We start from the raw sequence: 17,962 nt of genomic DNA, 5'->3' as shown, positions 1-17,962 counted from the left end.
CGTGCGCCGTGTCAAAGGCGGGGCCCCGCAAAATTTCGCTGCCCGGGGCCCCACAGTGCTGCCCCGGGCCCCGCGGCACTCTCATCCGCCCCTGCGGAAACGCTTCTTCCAAAAGAAGCCTACAGTTTAGACATAGCTAGGAGACAGCATCAGTGTACTTCTCTGAAACTCTCCATCTATCCTCCAGTAAAACCAAAAGCTAGACTTAACATGCCTGATATTGCTAATGTGAAAATTAAGCACAAAAAACAAGCAAATTGGAAAGCCTACTCTATCCATCCTAAATTGGAGGGTGGGCACACAATTACCATTTCTCTAAATTTTCACCCATTTGCTGGTCATCTTTAGGTACACTGTACATACAGTACACTGTTCTTTAATAACATAAGCTTAACAATCACTTTACCCATCATTGTTGAGATCCACAACTGCAACATCATAGCCAAAAGAAGAGGCCAGCCCTTCTCCTTCAAATATATGCACAAGTGAAAGTGCTCTCTGAAGCTGAGGATCTTTTTTCAGCAGAACAACAGCGCCACTGTGGTTGGCTCTTGGTGCACCAGATACAAAAGTTGTCTCTTCTTGTGAAACAATGCCTTTACCAGTGTCTAAAGAGAAACCTAGAACAAAAGAAAACAAAAACGATAGCTAGAATTTTGTATTGTTAGATCTGAAAAGTACATGCATGCACTATATTAAAGTGGTGCCTGGCAGCATTACTGCAACCAAATTTAGCAAATATACTCACTACATGCTACCATAATTATAAATCCGCTGTAATGATAAACAGCTTAAAGATGAAGTAGTGTGAAGACAGAATTCTATGAAGTGTAAATATCTATATAATGTCTGTAGGGGAAAAAAAGACCCATATTGAAAGTTCTTAATATTACAGACATATCTTTATATATCCACCACAGTTACCGGTATGTGTCATGTCTGTAAAATGTACAGATTGGGCAAACAAATTTGGCACTATGTATATATGCAATCTTGAACGTGTGTATTGTATGTACATATGCCACCACTCCAAGCATTTGTACATTTTATAGACACAACGCGTTGTCATGTACTAAAAATAACTTAAAATCAATTTAATAAATTACCCACTTTAATACAGTTTAAGTACTTTTCCTCTAACACAGAATGAGCACTTACAAATTTTATACAAATGTTATTTTATGTTATGAACATGCAAAACACATTGTGGAAACACAATATTTTATGTTATGTTATATAGTATTTGAGAATCTGCTGTATACAGTGGTGAAATCAGCAGAAACATGTTAATTATGTCTATAAAGGACATTTTAAAAAACATGCAGTCTTAAATATTCAGTTTAAATTCTAAAGTTATTACATTAGATAATTATTATTTTACATATTTTAAACAGGATTGCTGCAGGCATATATTGCATTCTGGTATGAATTTGTACTATAAATCCCTGTATCAAAAGTCATACAAATTCTGAGAAAAAATCTAGATAAATAGTAAATATTAAACCTCCATCATCCCCTTTTCTTAGAATTCTTCACCACTGTCGTTACGATTCTCAATTACAAAAATAAGCCAGAGTTTCAGATAAGCTTGGTAGGAAGGCTACAGTATATTTTGAGAGCTACATTACAGATCAAGTTTTTCCCAAAGCCCCTTACTTTATAAGCTATTCTTCATCTGAATCCCTGATGTTGCATGCTTTTACTTGAATGTATTTGAAATGGAGAAAAATACAATAAATAAAGATTATGTCAGACTCTGGACACACACATATATAGTGGCACCTCACATAACAAACCTAGATAGCTATTCATCATCACACCAGTGGATTTGTCCACCTTTACATTGGGAGGCAATGTTTTGTATACAAACTGATCAGGATCAGTATCAGACACACTTGTCAAAAACAGAAGACCTGTGGACATATATTGGGGGGCAGGAGGAGAGATCAAAAGAAGAAAAACATGGTAGTTATGCAGTAAAAATAACTGCAGCATCATGTAACCTAGGCACAGCAACTGCCAATTAATGCCATTTTCATTTCTTCGCTCTAAGATGGCTTTCTCTTTGGCAATGCTCTCTCATAGACATTAATCCCTTTCTCATTCCATTACCAGCACTTCTGGCTCCATTTTACTAGCATATATTTAAACCCATTGCAAATGTAGAGTACTGGTGTAGAAGTGTCAAACAAATCAGCATCTGCAGCAGAAAAGCAATTCTTTCTCTTGACACTGTCCAGTTTTTCAAATATCCCATTTAGCCTTTATTCTTAGACAGTTTATCTTTCTGGTTTGTAATAGCATCTCTCATTTGGCCTTTTTTTCCACTGTTCGCATTAAGCAGGGCAGTTTTCTTTTGCTCTTCATCAAGGAAAAAAAAAAATCACACTACATTTTTATCCATGTCAATCCACACTAAAGCTTTTAGAAAACATATCTGTAATTACCATGATATACTTGAGTTATTTAGGACAGCCATTAGCTGTGCAAAGAACCCTTAGCAGTTAAGTGACTGGTCACTGGGTGTAATTTTGCTGCTCCCAGCACATACACAATGTAAACTTACCAGTCACTCTCAGAAAGTCAGGTTTCACTACAACTCCCAATGCTACGTGCTCGTGGCCATATGAATAAGGAGAATGAATACTTACTGTTAAAGAGTGATTATAATCACATTGTGAGAATTTGCAGGTCCTCACCATAGCTCTTATATGTCTCATTATATTTGTAACTCTTACAGGTACCTCAATTGAGTATCATCTTGTACTTCAAACTAGCCCATAAATGTAGGAGGGTTGCTTTTTACAGGAGCATAAATAAATTACTTTCTGCTCATATTGTACGTTATTGAACATCACTTGGATAGTGAGTGTTCAAGAAGTCTGAAGAGTTTTACCATTTGGGATTAATCCTACCTAAATAACTGTTAGCTGGAACAGGAACTAGACTCTCAGCTTGGCGGCTCTCATCACCAACTTCATAAGGCCCATCATCATAGATCCCCTGGTCATAAAATGAATTATTCTTTTGCTCTGCACGAACCACCCCTGAAGGAATGAAATGGTAAAATAAAAATGGATGAATGACTAGAGAGGAAAATAATAAAGACATGGTTCTTGATTTACATTAGCAACATTGTCCTTGTGATCATTGTTTGAATCTCATGCATATGGGTGTCATGATACAGAAGTTTTGTGATGCTATGCAATGATTTGGAATACATAGTATACATTATTAAAATTGTCAATAAAACATTAATAAACTGATCAGCAACCCTCTTCACTCACCGTATTATTTCACCCTTTCAACAAGGTATTATAGAGAAAGCATCAGGGGTTGGCAACCTTTTCAAACCAAAGAGCCAAAAACTACATCAAAATTCACAAGTGGTCAACAAAGAGCTGTATAAAAATATACAACTTAATATTATTGATAATTGACATGATGATTAAGAATAGCATAAATGAAACAGTGTACACATAGTCTTTATTTAATGGGACTTCTGTTGCTGCATCTTTTTGCACATTTCTTTAACGTTTACATCATAACTGGTCAAATCCAGCTTCATGCACGCATTCAGGCTGTCTTCTGTCAATTTTATGGCAGGGGGCTGGCGGTGTATGAGGGGCTCAGGGCAGGGGATTGAGGTGTAGGAGTGTTATGGCAGGGCACTGGGGAAGTGGGGGTTTGAGGGATTCAAGTGTACGATAGAACCATAGAATACTAGGACTGGAAGGGACCTCGAGAGGCCATCGAGTCCAGTCCCCTGTCCTCATTTCAGGACCCAGTACTGTCTAGACCATCCCTGATAGACATTTATCTAACCTACTCTTAAATATCTCCAGAGATGAAGAATCTACAACCTCCCTGGACAATTTATTCCAGTGTTTAACCACCCTGACAATTAGGAACTTTTTCCTAATGTCCAACCTAAAATTCCCTTGCTGCAATTTAAGCCCATTGTTTCTTGTTCTATCCTCAGAGGCCAAGATGAACAAGTTTTCTCCTTCCTCCTTATGACACCCTTTTAGATACCTGAAAACTGCTATTATGTCCCCCCTCAATCGTCTCTTTTCCAAACTAAACAAACCCAATTCTTTCAGCCTTCCTTCATAGGTCATGTTTTCTAGACCTTTAATCATTCTTGTTGCTCTTCTCTGGACCCTCTCCAATTTCTCCACATCTTTCTTGAAATGCGGTGCCCAGAACTGGACACAATACTCCAACTGAGGCCTAACCAGTGCAGAGTAGAGCGGAAGAATGACTTCTCCTGTCTTGCTCACAACACACCTGTTAATGCACTCCCCAATGCTTGGGGAGGGGCTGGGGGAGTCCCTAAGCCTTGGAGGCTGGATCCAGGGGATGGGCATTAGGGGATGAATAGGGACACTTACTTGTTTTTGTGCTGCATCGCGGGCACTGTGTAACGTGGCCTCCTGTTGCTCCCATTTACCAGAAGGAAGTGTGTCCCAGGGGAAAGAAAATGGCTGCACTCATGGAGCCATTTTTGGCTGCTTGTTCCCTGCATGTTTTCTGGCAGAGAAGCTCAGGCACTGGCATTCCAGTCTTGTGGGGGGCTGTAAGGCTGTAGCACCAGTGCTAGCTCCCTGCTCTGAGGGAGTGGAGTTGGGACTCCAGAAGAGCCGTATTTGGCTCCCTAGTGAGCCATATTTGGCTGTGAGCCACAGGTTGCAAACCCCTGATCTAGATCCACAAGATTTCAAAATAACAATAGTAATTTGCATTTAAAAATGTCTAAAAACAGAAACCAAAGGATACCGATATATCCATTGTTTTTCTGACATTTTCAATACTTGGTAGGTGATGTGTCAGCTGCCACAGTCTTTTAGTTTTTGCTTAGGCAGAAAACCCATTAAATTAAATGAAGTTTTAATCACTGCCTTCTTAGGCTACAGAGCCCAAGCTCCAGTCTGGAGTGCACTGCTGATTTTAACCCAGAGCACGAACCCCAACACACAAGTCTGAGATGCTCAGGTTCTCAGACTTGTAGCTACAGGTTTTAAACACATTGAAAAGGCACCCATGATTTCCACACAAGACAACTGGTGTCACACAAAAGAAAAACACATTGCAGGATCAACTAGGATATAGGTCTTAGTGCAGACCCATATCTGAATAATTACTCAAATGCAGAAAAATGAGATGTTCGCCAAAAAATGTTAAATATATGTATGTATATGCTCAGCAGGAAAGTTCCACCCTTTGAAGCAAATACCGAATACTGCAGTAAAATTAAGACCGGCGAGGTAGGAGTTTCTTACAATACCATGTGTTAACGTATGTAATCTGTGAGTTGTAGGGATATAAGCAACTAGTCGACTACCCAATGGGGGAAAGGTTGCGAAGGGGCATGGTCTCGGGGAAGGGGTGTGGCTTTGGGCAGAAGGGATGGGGCTTCAACTGCCTTCCCCAACTGGGCCTTCATCCACCACCCATGGGCAGCAGCCAGGACCTGGGCAGCCAGGCTCAGGAGTGGGGCAGGGTGATGCTCTCTACCAGCCCCTCACCCACCCACAAATGTCCCTACATATTAAGGGTCTCTGCCTTTTAATGTGACTTTTTTTGAGAATAACTTTAGTAACCTTTCATGGAGCTAAGAACTTAGTATTTACAAAAACAGTGTAAATGCTGAAAAATCTAGGAGGGGGACAGAGAGTGGGTCATACCTTTCCAGTTATAAGTTCCTGGTGCACCAAATACAATATAATGATAGTCTCGAGTAAAGGTAGCAGCTACACCTTGCTGGCATGAACCAAATTTCTCATGGCCTCTCAATCGGCCTTCACAAAATCTCCAATCTCCACCATCCATGTCTCCACCGTCCACACCAGTCTTAATAGTGAGATCCTGACTCAGCACATAGCACCTTCCAATGATATCACGCGTTTCCTGATCTGTGTTTACATATTGCCTTTTCTCATAGCGATGTGCACATGTCTGCAAAGAAAACAAAGATAAAGCAAATGAGAAAAATATTCTATGCCTTCTATATTTTTTTCTGGTAAATCATCTTTAAAGTCAAATAATGAGGCCATTCTCTATGAGCCACATGCTCCCATAGCAGCAATAAACTACAGGTACAGTAAACAGGATATAAGGGGTGCCAGAGGAAGGCAGGAGAGAAGCAGGTATGGGGTGCACTCGGAGGAGACGACAGAATTGGGAAGGAAGAGGCAGATGAGGTGGAGAAGAGTAGGAAGAGGCAGGATGGTCTATTATTTCTTATGGGGAAAATTTCCCTGATATTGTGTTCTTAAAAAGGGCAATGGACATGAAAATGACAAATACCAGGGAATTTTTCCCCATAAGAAATAATAGCTCACTCTACCTCTTCCTGCCCAGTTCCATCATCTCCTATGAGTGTACCCCATTCCCACTCCTCCCTTTTCTTCATGTCACTGAATAGGCATCTGTGCAGTTGTTCCAGGCTGTGCGGGAAGCATTGAAAGGGAAGGGGAGGAGTTGATGGACCCACTGGCAGAAGGGATGTGCTATGGGGGGGGGGATGGTCAGCACCACTGGCTGCCAGTGGGTGATAAACGTCAACACAAAAGCAACACAAAAGGTGAGGCCATGTTGTAAATTGCACACAACGGATGTGCAGCTTGGAAGTGACGTGAATTGGAAGATGTTCCCCTATGATGCGCAATGGATATGCAAAATTACGGCTAAGTGGGAGAGACTCCATGTACTTATGTCTGGAAGAATTCTGAGAGACTCAGAAGTTTGGGCCATATCTTGGAAACCCTGCTGATCACAGCACTTATATGCATACACACAACATTTCACACAGTTTGGTGTGGGGGACAGATTTGCTTCCCCCAAAAATGGCAGCATGATTGTGCAAAAGCCAGGCTGTCACTGGTTCCCTGCTGGTGACAACAAATTTGCTCCTACCTCTAAGCAAGTTTAATGCTTCCTCCAGCAGCATTACTAACTAACAATTTTGGAGGTAAGGGAGATACGAGGCGGGTGAGATAATGCATTTTTGGACCAAATTCTGTTGGAGAAAAAGACAAGCTTTTGAGCTTCACAGACCCTTAGCTGATGTACTGTACTACCATAACTAGGATATTTCATAATGAAAGCATTGGGATGCAAAGATCTATGGCAGCTAAGGTAGGGAAACCTTTTTGGGTTGGGGGCCACTAACCCACAGAAAAAAAATAATTCAGGGGCTTCAGACAAGTGAAAAGCAAAAACAAAACAAAAAAACAAAAACATGGCCCCCAACTGAGAAGGAGAAAGACACCCCCACATTTCCCTCACGTACCAGAGCCTAGGGGAGCCCAGCTTCAAATTTTGTGTGCTCCAGCCCTGCGGTGGGGGAAGGCTGGAGTGCCAGTATGCACTCCCCAATGCTTGGGGGGGAGGAGTCCCTAAGCCTTGGAGTCTGGATCCAGGCAAGTCAGGGGCCGCATCCATCTTCTGGGCCTTAGGTCCCCCTCTCCCTCAACCCATGGCACGTTCTGCGGTAACTCATGAGAATTTCTTCCCTCTGCACCATATAAAATAAGGCCATACAACCTCATCACAATTAACATCTTTCACTGAAAGATGAATTACAAAAAGAGATTTCATTCCACAATGCTAGAATGAAAACAATCAACCACTGTTCGAGTTCATCTATTCCAGGGGGGGCCAACTTGAAGCTCACGAGCCACAGGCGGCTCTTCACCCCTTAAAGTGAAGCTCAAGAAGCCTCCCCCACAGCTCGTGAAGCTGACCCTGCACCCTGTGGCAATTCAAAATGGTACTCCCAAGGCTGATGTGGCCTTGTCTTTTCTTTTAAAGGGCCAGTGTCCCTTTTTTTTCTGCTCAACAAAAATTGCTCACAAAATTCTGGTGCAGCTTTTTTCATTTTTTTCCACCGCTGTTTCGGCTCTCTTCATTTAATGGGTTGGCCACCCGATCTATTCCTCTGTGATTGTCACTCACCCTTGGTGATCTTCAGACTTAGGGTTGTATTTACTAATACTGATGAGGCCAAGAAAATATGACATTTCTCCCAAACTCATACGAGAGAATTTGAAGAATAAAATTCTCATGGTTAAAAAAAATGTTTTAATTGAAAACTACTTCAAGCTTCCATTTTAAAAACATACTTCAGTAACACAAGCCACAGAGATGATTTACTGGTACTTACTTGCCCATCCTAGATTATGAAATCAAGTGAATTCAAAACTCAGATGAGTAGAAAAACATTCAAAAACTCTGCTGTTCCCTGACTTGTCATGACAGGAGACCCTTGCACTTTATCTGCAGTGTCTCACTCCTCTAGAGAAAAATGTTAATTCCTTATGTTTAGGAAAAAAATGTAATGCAACCAAATCTACAAAGAATTCTTCAAAGGTCAAATACATATAATTTTAAAACATGCAGCATAAACCTGAACAAACATGAATATTTAACTTACCACCACCTTTCCTCCTGGCCCCTGACTTTGGACAGTTACACCCATCCACTGGTCTTCTTTACTTTCAGTTGCTGGATCAGCTGCATTATCACAACACAGATTTACACACTATGGTTAACTCTTGTCAGAAAATGTGTGTTTTATTATAAACATAGATTTTTAATTCAGTAAACAACTCCATGCAGCACCTGAAACAGCCTTTAGGTGGCACTATCTGTACACTTTACCCATACAATAAAAACCTGAATTGTTGGGGATTAGTTATATCAGTGAAAAAAGATTTGTGGTGGTGGTGGGTTTTTTTTTTTATAAGATGTAATACTTACTGAAGAACATAATCATAAGCAAAACATCTGGATTCAAAGTTATCAATATTGCTTTACCAATTAAGCTAAGGCTTGTTTTCACTCAAATAAATAAGAAAAGCATATCTGTATAGGATGATAAGAATAATTTTCTTTGTGATCATTGGTTTTAAGAAAAAGAAAGATGGTGTATATTCAGTGGGGAAGACCATTGAGGCTTACATCTGATGAGGGAAAAAAAAGGCAATGACTTCAGTCTAAAGAAAAATATGGAAGAGACTACCTGTCTCATCAAACAGGACACGTGTGCATTGTGTCTCTGGGGTTGTAATGTCACAGCTATACAACCCTCCAGTTCTGTTGGCTTGCTGGGATGGAAAGGCTTTATCCCGAGGTGCTCCAACCAGCAATCTGTTGAGAGAGAAATAGCAAACCATATATTTTGCAGAACTTGGCATAACCTGAGAGAAAAAGCAAAAGGAATATCAGGGGATGTTGTTTTGATCATGCCAGTAGAGATCTGATTTGTAAACTACTGAAAGCAAGTGACATAACTATACCAGAGCAAACTAGTATTTTTTTAGAAGTAGAAAAAAATCTCTCAGAAAATGGCTTTTCTATGAAAACTGACAGTGTAACAAATGGCACTGTAAGGTTATTCAATTATTTAAAGATTCCATATCAAATATGCTCAGATTAAAAATATTTTTCCATAATTGCCACCCAACCATTCAGCCTGGGATCTGAGAATCACATTGGATTCTTTATGGCTAATTAATATTTAACAGTAGTAAAAAAGGTGACTCTGAAAAACCCTAGAGCTAGTAGATAATCAGAATTTAAATCCAATGGAAAATTCTGTTACAGTATTTGGACATTTATTTTCATCCCAAATTAGGAGGAAAATTGAATTTTTTTTCAGAGCACTGAAAATTTTGCTTCATAATGTTTCATTTTTTATCATAAAAGTCAAAATGGACAAGAGGGCAGACCATAGTGAATTATGAAAAATGTAGTCCACAGAAGAGGATGGAGGCATGTGGCACCCAAACTAGAACTCCCATGAGGCAACATGGGAGCTCACGCCCGCAATACAGTAACATTGAACTGACCAGAAACAAACTGCTGTGATAGAAGTGGTTGTACCCACGAAAGCTCATGATACCATCTACATGTTTTGATAGTCTTTAAGGTGCTGCTAGACTACTCATTTTTTAAGTTTTTTCAGTTACCGACTAACTTGGCTACCCCTTTGAAGCTGTTGTGATAGAAGCATTTTAATTTGAACCAATTTCAGTTCAACCTGAACCAAAATATTTTGTTTAAATTTACCTAATGGAAAAAAGGTTGCAAGATTTCAGTTTTTCAGAAACAGCATTTTCTGCTGAAAAAAAAAATCAAAACAAATCTCCCAGCTCCATTAAAATTGCTTTCAGCCTTCTATACACCATAAGGGAACAAACAAAAAGAGCATACCTTTAATTTGTTTTCAAGGTTACTTTTTTTTTTAATCCAATATCTAAGTACTATTAATTTGTGGTTGCAATAGCTTAGTACCCAAAAGTCTAAACATTTTTCAAATGCTTTTGCCAGCAGTTGCTGTTTGTCCTTCAAGACTATAACTGTACCAGGTTCATGAACCAAGAAAAATTTAAAATCATCTGAGATAAATTACTGCTGAATGGTTCTGTAAATCTTATCAGATGCACAAGACAGTTAAACAATCATGACTTATGAAAAGACTCTAAACAGGTTTAAATTAAATAGATACAATTAGTACATTCTAATTTAAATGTGGTAGAACTAATCCATGTGCAGCACTACATATCTGCCTTGTAGAGCACAACAGAGTGGGCTAAAAGTCTCAGGCACTACAGCACAGGTAATTGTGACCATTTCTGAGAACTATTAACTTTAAATTTTAATTTCTTTTGTTCATAAAATTGAATTAATCTTTGGTTCAAGTCAAGCATTCTAATCCATGAACAATGCACTCTACTCACCCTACATACCATTCTTAAATAGCACCAGTCTGTAATAGAAATTACTGTACTACCTTCATAAAGTAAAAGTCAATCTCTGGTTATGGATGGATATGCACAAAGTTAGTGATGCTGAGCCTTATGCACCAGGGTGAGTTTCATCTAGGCCAAGGCAGTCCAAATTACTCAAATTGTATGTTGACTGGATAAACTGTGATGGATTCATGAGAGCATCATTACAGATTGATCATCTCTTTTTACATATCAGCAGTCATTGGACTGTTATTTATTCTACTTTAAAAAAAATAAAAGGAACTTCAACAACAAAAAATCAATGTGCGCTTATGTTGAGAAATAGAATTGTTTCTGCAGCTGTGCTCATTCTGGAGTCTATTTTAGTACTTTTGCTGATGATCAAACCCCCTTCCTCCCAGAACAATAGGATTTTAAATTAATAATGATGTTTATATTGGCTGAGGAAACAATCAAGATTAACAAAATGCTTTCTATGAAAATGGAGATTAAGTGAGTTCTTGATTTTTTTTCTGAGGATGATTTACATATTTATTGAACGCTCTCCCTTAATGTGTAATGGCCACAACCAAAACTTTCAAATCTGAGTACTAACAGTAAGGTTTTAGTCACCTACAGAATAGTCTGGTTTTGAAAGTTGAGTCAATGGGAGCAACAAGTGGATGTAACTAGGGATGTGAAATGTTAACTGGTAAGCATCACCATTAGCAGGTGATGCTTACTGGTTCTGGTTAACCAGTGGGGGCTGGAGCAGTTCCCGCTTTCCACAGGCAGGACCTGTTCTAGCCCCGTGGTGGAAGCCGCTGTAGACAAGGGCTACTCGGGATGTTTGGAGCATCCCCTGTCCACTACAGACCCAGGAGCACCTGTCTGTGGTGAACCTGGGTGCCCCACAGACAGGGGCTGCTATGGATAACCAAGCAGCTCCTGCCTGTAGGATACCCAAGCCCGCCACGGACAGGGTCAGGCTGGAACTACCCCTTCCTGTGGTGGGGGGACCTCCATACCCTTTTAATGGGTTAACTGGTTAAACATAATGTTTAACCAATCAACCAAATAAAGGGATTTTATTTCCCTAATGTTCACCAGAGACTCAAGTTCCATAACTGATTTTTCTAATTAACATGCAGCTTAACATATTACCATTTATGTCATTAAATGTCAGCCATGAAATATCAATGATATACAGCAAGCTGGCATTGCTGTCAAAACCTTAATTTTTTACGATTTCAGTTATGCAAACTTAGGACTGATTACTAACAATAACCGCAAAAGGACCATGACAGCATATAAATACAGTACTCCACATGGACTGAGTACTGCAGAATCAGATTCTTAACATTCACTAAGTCTGTATTTCTACACTCATTTGGTTTAAGTATGTATTATACTACCGGTGGCACTGCCAATAAAACTGCAAGTTAATTAAAAGAACTAATAATAGTCCTTCCATATAATCCTTGCCAAAAATTCAGTTAAGGACCATTCTGCCACTGGACCGAGTTTGCTTTCAGCTAAACTAAAAGATTTACCCAGCATTGCTCAGGTCCTTCAGGGCTAGGAGTGTAGGAGTCAGGGTTGGGGGTCAGGAGAGGCACTGGGGTGGAGGTGCAGCAGTCAGGACAGGAGATGGGGAAGCACAGGGCAGGGCAAGAGAGTGCAGGAGTCAGGGCAAGGGGCCACACTCCTCGGCTGCAGATGGCTGCCGATGGCTGCCCTGGGCCAGGACAGCGAGGGCCATACTGCCCAACTGCTGGTTGCTGCCCTGAGCCAGCAGGGACCTCTCCCCCTGCCCCATGCTATATCTGATACAGAGGCAGCAAGGGGTGTGTATGTGTGTGTAACTGTTAGGATTAACCATTGAGCCCAGGCTTATCCGTTAATCATGTAAAATGGCTACCCGCTAACATTTTCCTAACATACAAATTTGGTATGCAACTTCCTCTCACCATAACTTAAAGCAAGATAAGCGTTTGGTTGTGCCAAGACAATGGAATGGGCCTGGAATTCAATTGTTTCTCATAAAATGGAAAGGTAGGGGTTTGGTATGAGGGAGTTATACTGTAGAACCGGGGTTTTCAAACTCTGGATTGTGGCTTGTAAGGGCAAGCTGCTAGTTGCCACGAGATGCTACGTTTACCTGCACTTCTGCAGGTACGGGCAATCGCAGCTCCCATTGGCCATTGATCGCTGTTCCTGGTTAACGGGAGCAGTAGGAAGCAGTGCAGAGCAGGGCACCACTTCCTACAGCTCCCATTGGCCAGGAACAGCAATCTGTGGCCAATGGAAGCAATGATCTCCTATACATGCAGAGGCACAGGTAAGCAAAGCGTCTTGTGGCCATCTAGTAGCTTGTCCTTATAAGCTGCAACCCAGAATTTGAAAACCCATACTGTGAAAGGAGCACAGTGGGCAGCAAGGGGGCCAGAGATGGAGACCAGGATACCTATAACCTCACTGGGCCAGCATGGGGCAGGGATGGAGAATGGGACAGCTGTCTACTAAATATTTCAAAGAGTTTTTTGTTTGTGTGTGTCTGGGTCAGAGTTGGGGGACATGCACTCCTCCCCCAGCTGTGCATGCTGCAACTGCAGCAACCATGGACAACCACTTCTCATCAGGTCCAAGGTGCTGCAGAGAGAGCGCTGGGGTTGTCCTCTCTCCATGGGGCAGCCTGCATCCTGAACCCCTCATCCCCAGCCTCACCCCAGAACAATGGGTTAAATGAAGAAAAAGAAAACTTATTTGTCTTAAGGACCCAAGCAATACTAAGTAACTATTCTAGTTACAAATAAATGAAAGAAGGTGGGAATTAGCCGCCCAGACATTGTTAGGTAGATCTATCTACAAGTGGCAATTGTTGCTGATCATAGTTCACTAAAGAGTCTGAATTTCAAACAGATAAATGGAAGCAACCTTGTTTCAGCAAACATAGTCCAACAAAGTTCTTAAAAATTTTAAACAGCTTCTGCAACATCAAGCAATCAAATAAACCTGCACTAAATTTCCAGATTATCAGTCAACAAGAAATATTAACTGAAAGACTATTCTAATTTAAATTTCTTTCTGCTTTTGTCAACAACTTAACAAGAAACTTAACAAGCAGCTATTGATGGAACTGTATTATATGCTTGCAGATTCCTTTGTAATGAATGAAAACTACAGTAACACACATAGCGTGTAGTGACAACTCAGAACTATCTTATTCTTCTCCCCCATTATATTCATATAAACACATCCATCATTTGCGAAGTGGGATCTGCAATTAAGACGAAAACCACGTATCAAAGATTTTTTTTAGAAAGTGTATTTGCTCATAGCCCTCAGCACTATATCATTTGACTCAAGGATGAAAGTAACTTAATTTTTTTACAGGTACTTTCCTATTGCAACCTGCAATAGGTCAATACTGCTAAGTCACATCAGATATGAATGTATTCCCCCTGACAAGAAGTAAAATCTGAAAGCTGAAGGGGATTTGTAATGTAAAAAATTGTGAATGTAAAATATTAAAGCACTAACTCTGATTTTCTGTTATTAATGCAGTTTTGTTCCCTTTGGAGTATGTGCAGGTGTGGGGAGTCTTAGGCAGGAGGTTGCTGGGAGAGTGGGGGAGGACCAGTCATAAGAACAGCCAGAGTGGGCTAGACCAAGATCTATCTAGCCCAGTATCCAATCTTCTGCCAGTGATCAATCCCAGGTGCCCCAGAGGGAATGAACAGAACATGTGATTATCACGTGATCCTTCTCCTGTTCCCCATTCCCAGCTTCTGACAAACAGAGGCTAGGGACACCATCCCTGCCCATCCTGGATAACAGCCCTCGATGGACCTATTCTCCATGAATTTATCTAGTTCTTTTTTGAACCATGTTAAAATCCTGGGCTTCAGAACATCCTCTGACCAGGAGTTCCACAGGTTGACTGTATGTCAAGGCATGCGCGGAGACGCCTGCCCCTCCTCCATGCTGCACCCCCACCTCCTGATAGAGAGGCAGCAGCATGGAGGAGGGGAGGCACCTGTGCAGGAGCTGATATGCATGGGAAGAAATTGTTACTCACCTTGTGCAGTAACATCTGTTCTTCGAGATGTGTGTCCATGTGGGTGCTCCACTGAAGGTGTCGGGCTTGTCCCGGCGCCGCAAACTGGAGAGTTTTTGCCAGCAGTAGCCCCCTCGGGAGGACCGCGCATGCGCAGAAGGGCCTCGTGCCGTTCACGCTCTTTTCTGCGTTGAGCAGTCCGACGCGCCAGTTCCTCCTAGCTGGAACATCTGTAAGTTACAAACATAAGAGTTCCGAAGCAGGGAGGAGGGCGGGTCGTGGAGCACCCACGGGGACACACATCTCGAAGAACAGATGTTACTGCACAAGGTGAGTAACAATTTCTTCTTCTTTGAGTGAAGTCCCCGTGGGTGCTCCACTGAAGGTGAGTAGGAAGCAGTAGCCCAAACAGAGACGCCGTGCTTCGGAATTATCTGTGCACAGAAGAGAGAACTGCTTGAGTGACTGCTATGTCTGTAGCCCTGAAGCGATCTAGGGCGTAATGCCTAGCAAACATGGATGAAGATGACCAAGTAGCCGCACGGCATATTTCCCGCAGGGAAACGTTTTTCAGAAATGCAATGGAAGTGGACATGCTCCTGGTCGAGTGTGCTTTTGGTCTACAGGGCAGGGGTCTGCCGCGGATGGTGTAACAGCGAGTGATGCAATTCACAATATGTGAGGAGATGCGCAGTGAGGAGATCTGTTGGCCTTTAGAGCGGGTTGCCAGGGATATAGTAGGCGTGAGGACTTTCAAAAAGAGCACGTTCTGTCCAAGTAGAATGCAAGCACTCTCCTGATGTCTAGTGTGTGCCAACGTGCCTCCTAGAGGTCAGCGTGTGGTTTTGGAAAGAAAATGGGAAAAACCATGGGCTCGTTGACGTGGAATGGTGAATTGACTTTTGGCAAGAAGGCTGGGTGACAGCGTAATGTGACCCCCTGTTGGGTGAATAACGTATACGGAGGATCGGCGGAAAGTGCTGCGAGTTCAGAAAGGCGACCTTAGTGGTGAGAGTCTGCATATCACAAGTTGCCAGCGGTTCAAATGGTGGCCGAGTAAGAGTGTCCAACACCAAGGCAAGGTCCCAGGGTTCAGGAGTGGGCCTGTATGTTGGGTAAAGGTTGGTAATTCCCTTCATGAACCTCTTCGCTAGTGGATATGCAAAGACAGAAGCTCCGTCTATTGGAGAATGGAAGGCTGAGACTGCAGCCAAATGAACCTTAAGTGAAGTTATTGCCAAACTCTGTGAGCGTAAGTAGAGCATATAGTCCAGGATGGATTGTATAGGTGCCCTTTGAGGGTCCGCGTCCTGTGAGTGGCACCACGTCTGGAAGCGTCGCCACTTGTAGAGGTAAGATCTCCTGGTGGATTGGCGCCTGCTTTGTATGAGGACTTCTCTGACTGCTTGGGAACAGGTTAATTCCGGTCCTTGGAGCCAGTCAGGAACCATGCTGTTAGGTGCAGCCGGTTGACACTGGGGTGGAGAAGGGTGCCGTGCTGCTGCGAGAGGAGGTTGGGCCACTGCGGGAGCTGGAGCGGCTGAGACATCGACATGTGCATAAGTTGCAGCAGCCAAGTCTGACGGGGCCAGAAGGGAGCCACCAGGATTACTGTTGCTGCGTCCGCCAGTATCTTCTCTATCACCCGAGGAATGAGGGGAATTGGGGGAAAGGCGTATAGAAGACGGTACTTCCCCCAATGAAGCAGAAAGGCATCTCCTATCGATCCGCTGCCTATGCCAGCCCTCGAGCAGTAAGAACGGCATTTCTTGTTGTCTCGAGTGGCAAAGAGGTCCACTTGCGGGTGGCCCCATAGTTGGAAGAGGCCACGGACTACCTCGTCGAGGAGCTCCCATTCGTGTTGGGAGTGGAAAGATCTGCTTAGTGTGTCCGCAATGGTATTGCTCTTGCCCGGTAGGTAAGCAACTTTGAGCGTGATGCCGTGGTGAATCGCCCAGTTCCAAAGGCGTATTGATTCTGTACACAGGGTTCTGGATCTGGCTCCACTCTGACGATTGATATAGTATACAGTGCAGATGTTGTCCGTAAGAATCTGTACTGAGGCACCCTGGATGTGATGAACAAAGTGACGGCATGCATTGAAAACTGCTCTGAGCTCCAGAAAGTTTATGTGGAGTAGGGCTTCTTGGTAAGACCATAGACCTTGGACCTGATGTTGTAGCAGGTGAGCACCCCAGCCCACGAGGGATGCGTCGGTGGTAATTTGTAGAGATGGAGCTGGAGCGCGGAATGGGACACCAACAAGCACGTTGGTCGGATCGAGCCACCACGTCAGTGAGTCTTTGACGCGAGCGGGGATGGATGTCAACTTGTGTATATCGGTGATGCTGGGAGCGTAAACCATCTGGAGCCAGTGCTGCAGACACCGCATGGGGAGACGCAAATGTGAGACGACGTACGTCGTAGAAGCCATGTGACCTAATAACTTCAGGCACGTGAGGAACGAGACTGCCGGAGCGGTGCACAGGACATTCACTAGGTCTCGGATGGCGTGGGCCCTGTCCGTGGGTAAGTACGCCCTGGCGGTTATAGAGTCTATCTTGGCCCCAATGAACTCGATGGACTGGGACGGAATCAGAGACGATTTTGGTAGGTTGATTACCAGTCCTAGAACTTCGAAGATGTATCTCGTGATGGTAACTGCTGTTCCAATCTGTTGCATAGAAGGGGCCCTGAGTAGACAATCGTCGAGATAGGGGAAGATGGTGATGCCAGTGCATTGGAGGTATGCGGCTACAACTGCTAGGGTCTTTGAGAATACCCTGGGAGCCGCAGAAAGACCGAAAGGAAGTACAGCATATTGGTAGTGGTCGGTGCCTAGGGTAAAACGTAGAAATCTCCTGAGTACCGGATGGACAGAGATATGAAAGTACGCGTCTTGGAGATCGAGGGACGTGAACCAATCCCCTTGATGTAGTGATGGTATGATGGAAGCCAGAGAAACCATTTTGAATTTTTGCTTCCGTAGGTAGCGGTTGAGGCCACGAAGGTCTAAAATTGGTCTCCAGCCGCCGGACTTCTTTCACGTGAGAAAGTACCGGGAGTAGAAGCCTTTGCCTCTGAAGTCGGAAGGAACCTCCTCCACTGCCCCGGTAGTAAGTAGGCGCGTGACCTCCTGGCGCAGTAGAAGGTCGTGAGAGGGGTC

At 42.9% G+C, this 17,962-nt stretch overlaps 1 protein-coding gene across 3 annotated transcripts in view; it reads right to left on the bottom strand.

The window, feature by feature from the left end:
• Positions 1-17,962, bottom strand: part of ITGA6 (integrin subunit alpha 6) — a 79,689-nt gene that overhangs the window by 37,545 nt on the left and 24,182 nt on the right. For 2 of the 3 annotated variants that reach the window (XM_006116471.4, XM_006116473.4), the window contains exons 2-6: positions 9,026-9,153; positions 8,438-8,517; positions 5,688-5,958; positions 2,916-3,047; positions 407-620 (exon numbers count right to left, since the gene is read on the bottom strand). In XM_006116471.4, the coding sequence (XP_006116533.2) occupies positions 407-620; positions 2,916-3,047; positions 5,688-5,958; positions 8,438-8,517; positions 9,026-9,153 (825 nt within the window). Of the gene's footprint in view, positions 1-406; positions 621-1,796; positions 1,914-2,915; positions 3,048-5,687; positions 5,959-8,437; positions 8,518-9,025; positions 9,154-17,962 lie in introns of all 3 variants that reach the window. The other variant, XM_075933638.1, reaches the window with a different exon arrangement.

The sequence above is a fragment of the Pelodiscus sinensis genome, chromosome 7, assembly GCF_049634645.1.
Source record: "Pelodiscus sinensis isolate JC-2024 chromosome 7, ASM4963464v1, whole genome shotgun sequence".
In the NCBI taxonomy this organism is placed as follows: Eukaryota; Metazoa; Chordata; order Testudines; family Trionychidae; genus Pelodiscus; species Pelodiscus sinensis.
The sequence above is the reverse complement of the archived record's forward strand: the minus strand, read 5'-3'. Positions and strand labels throughout refer to the sequence as shown.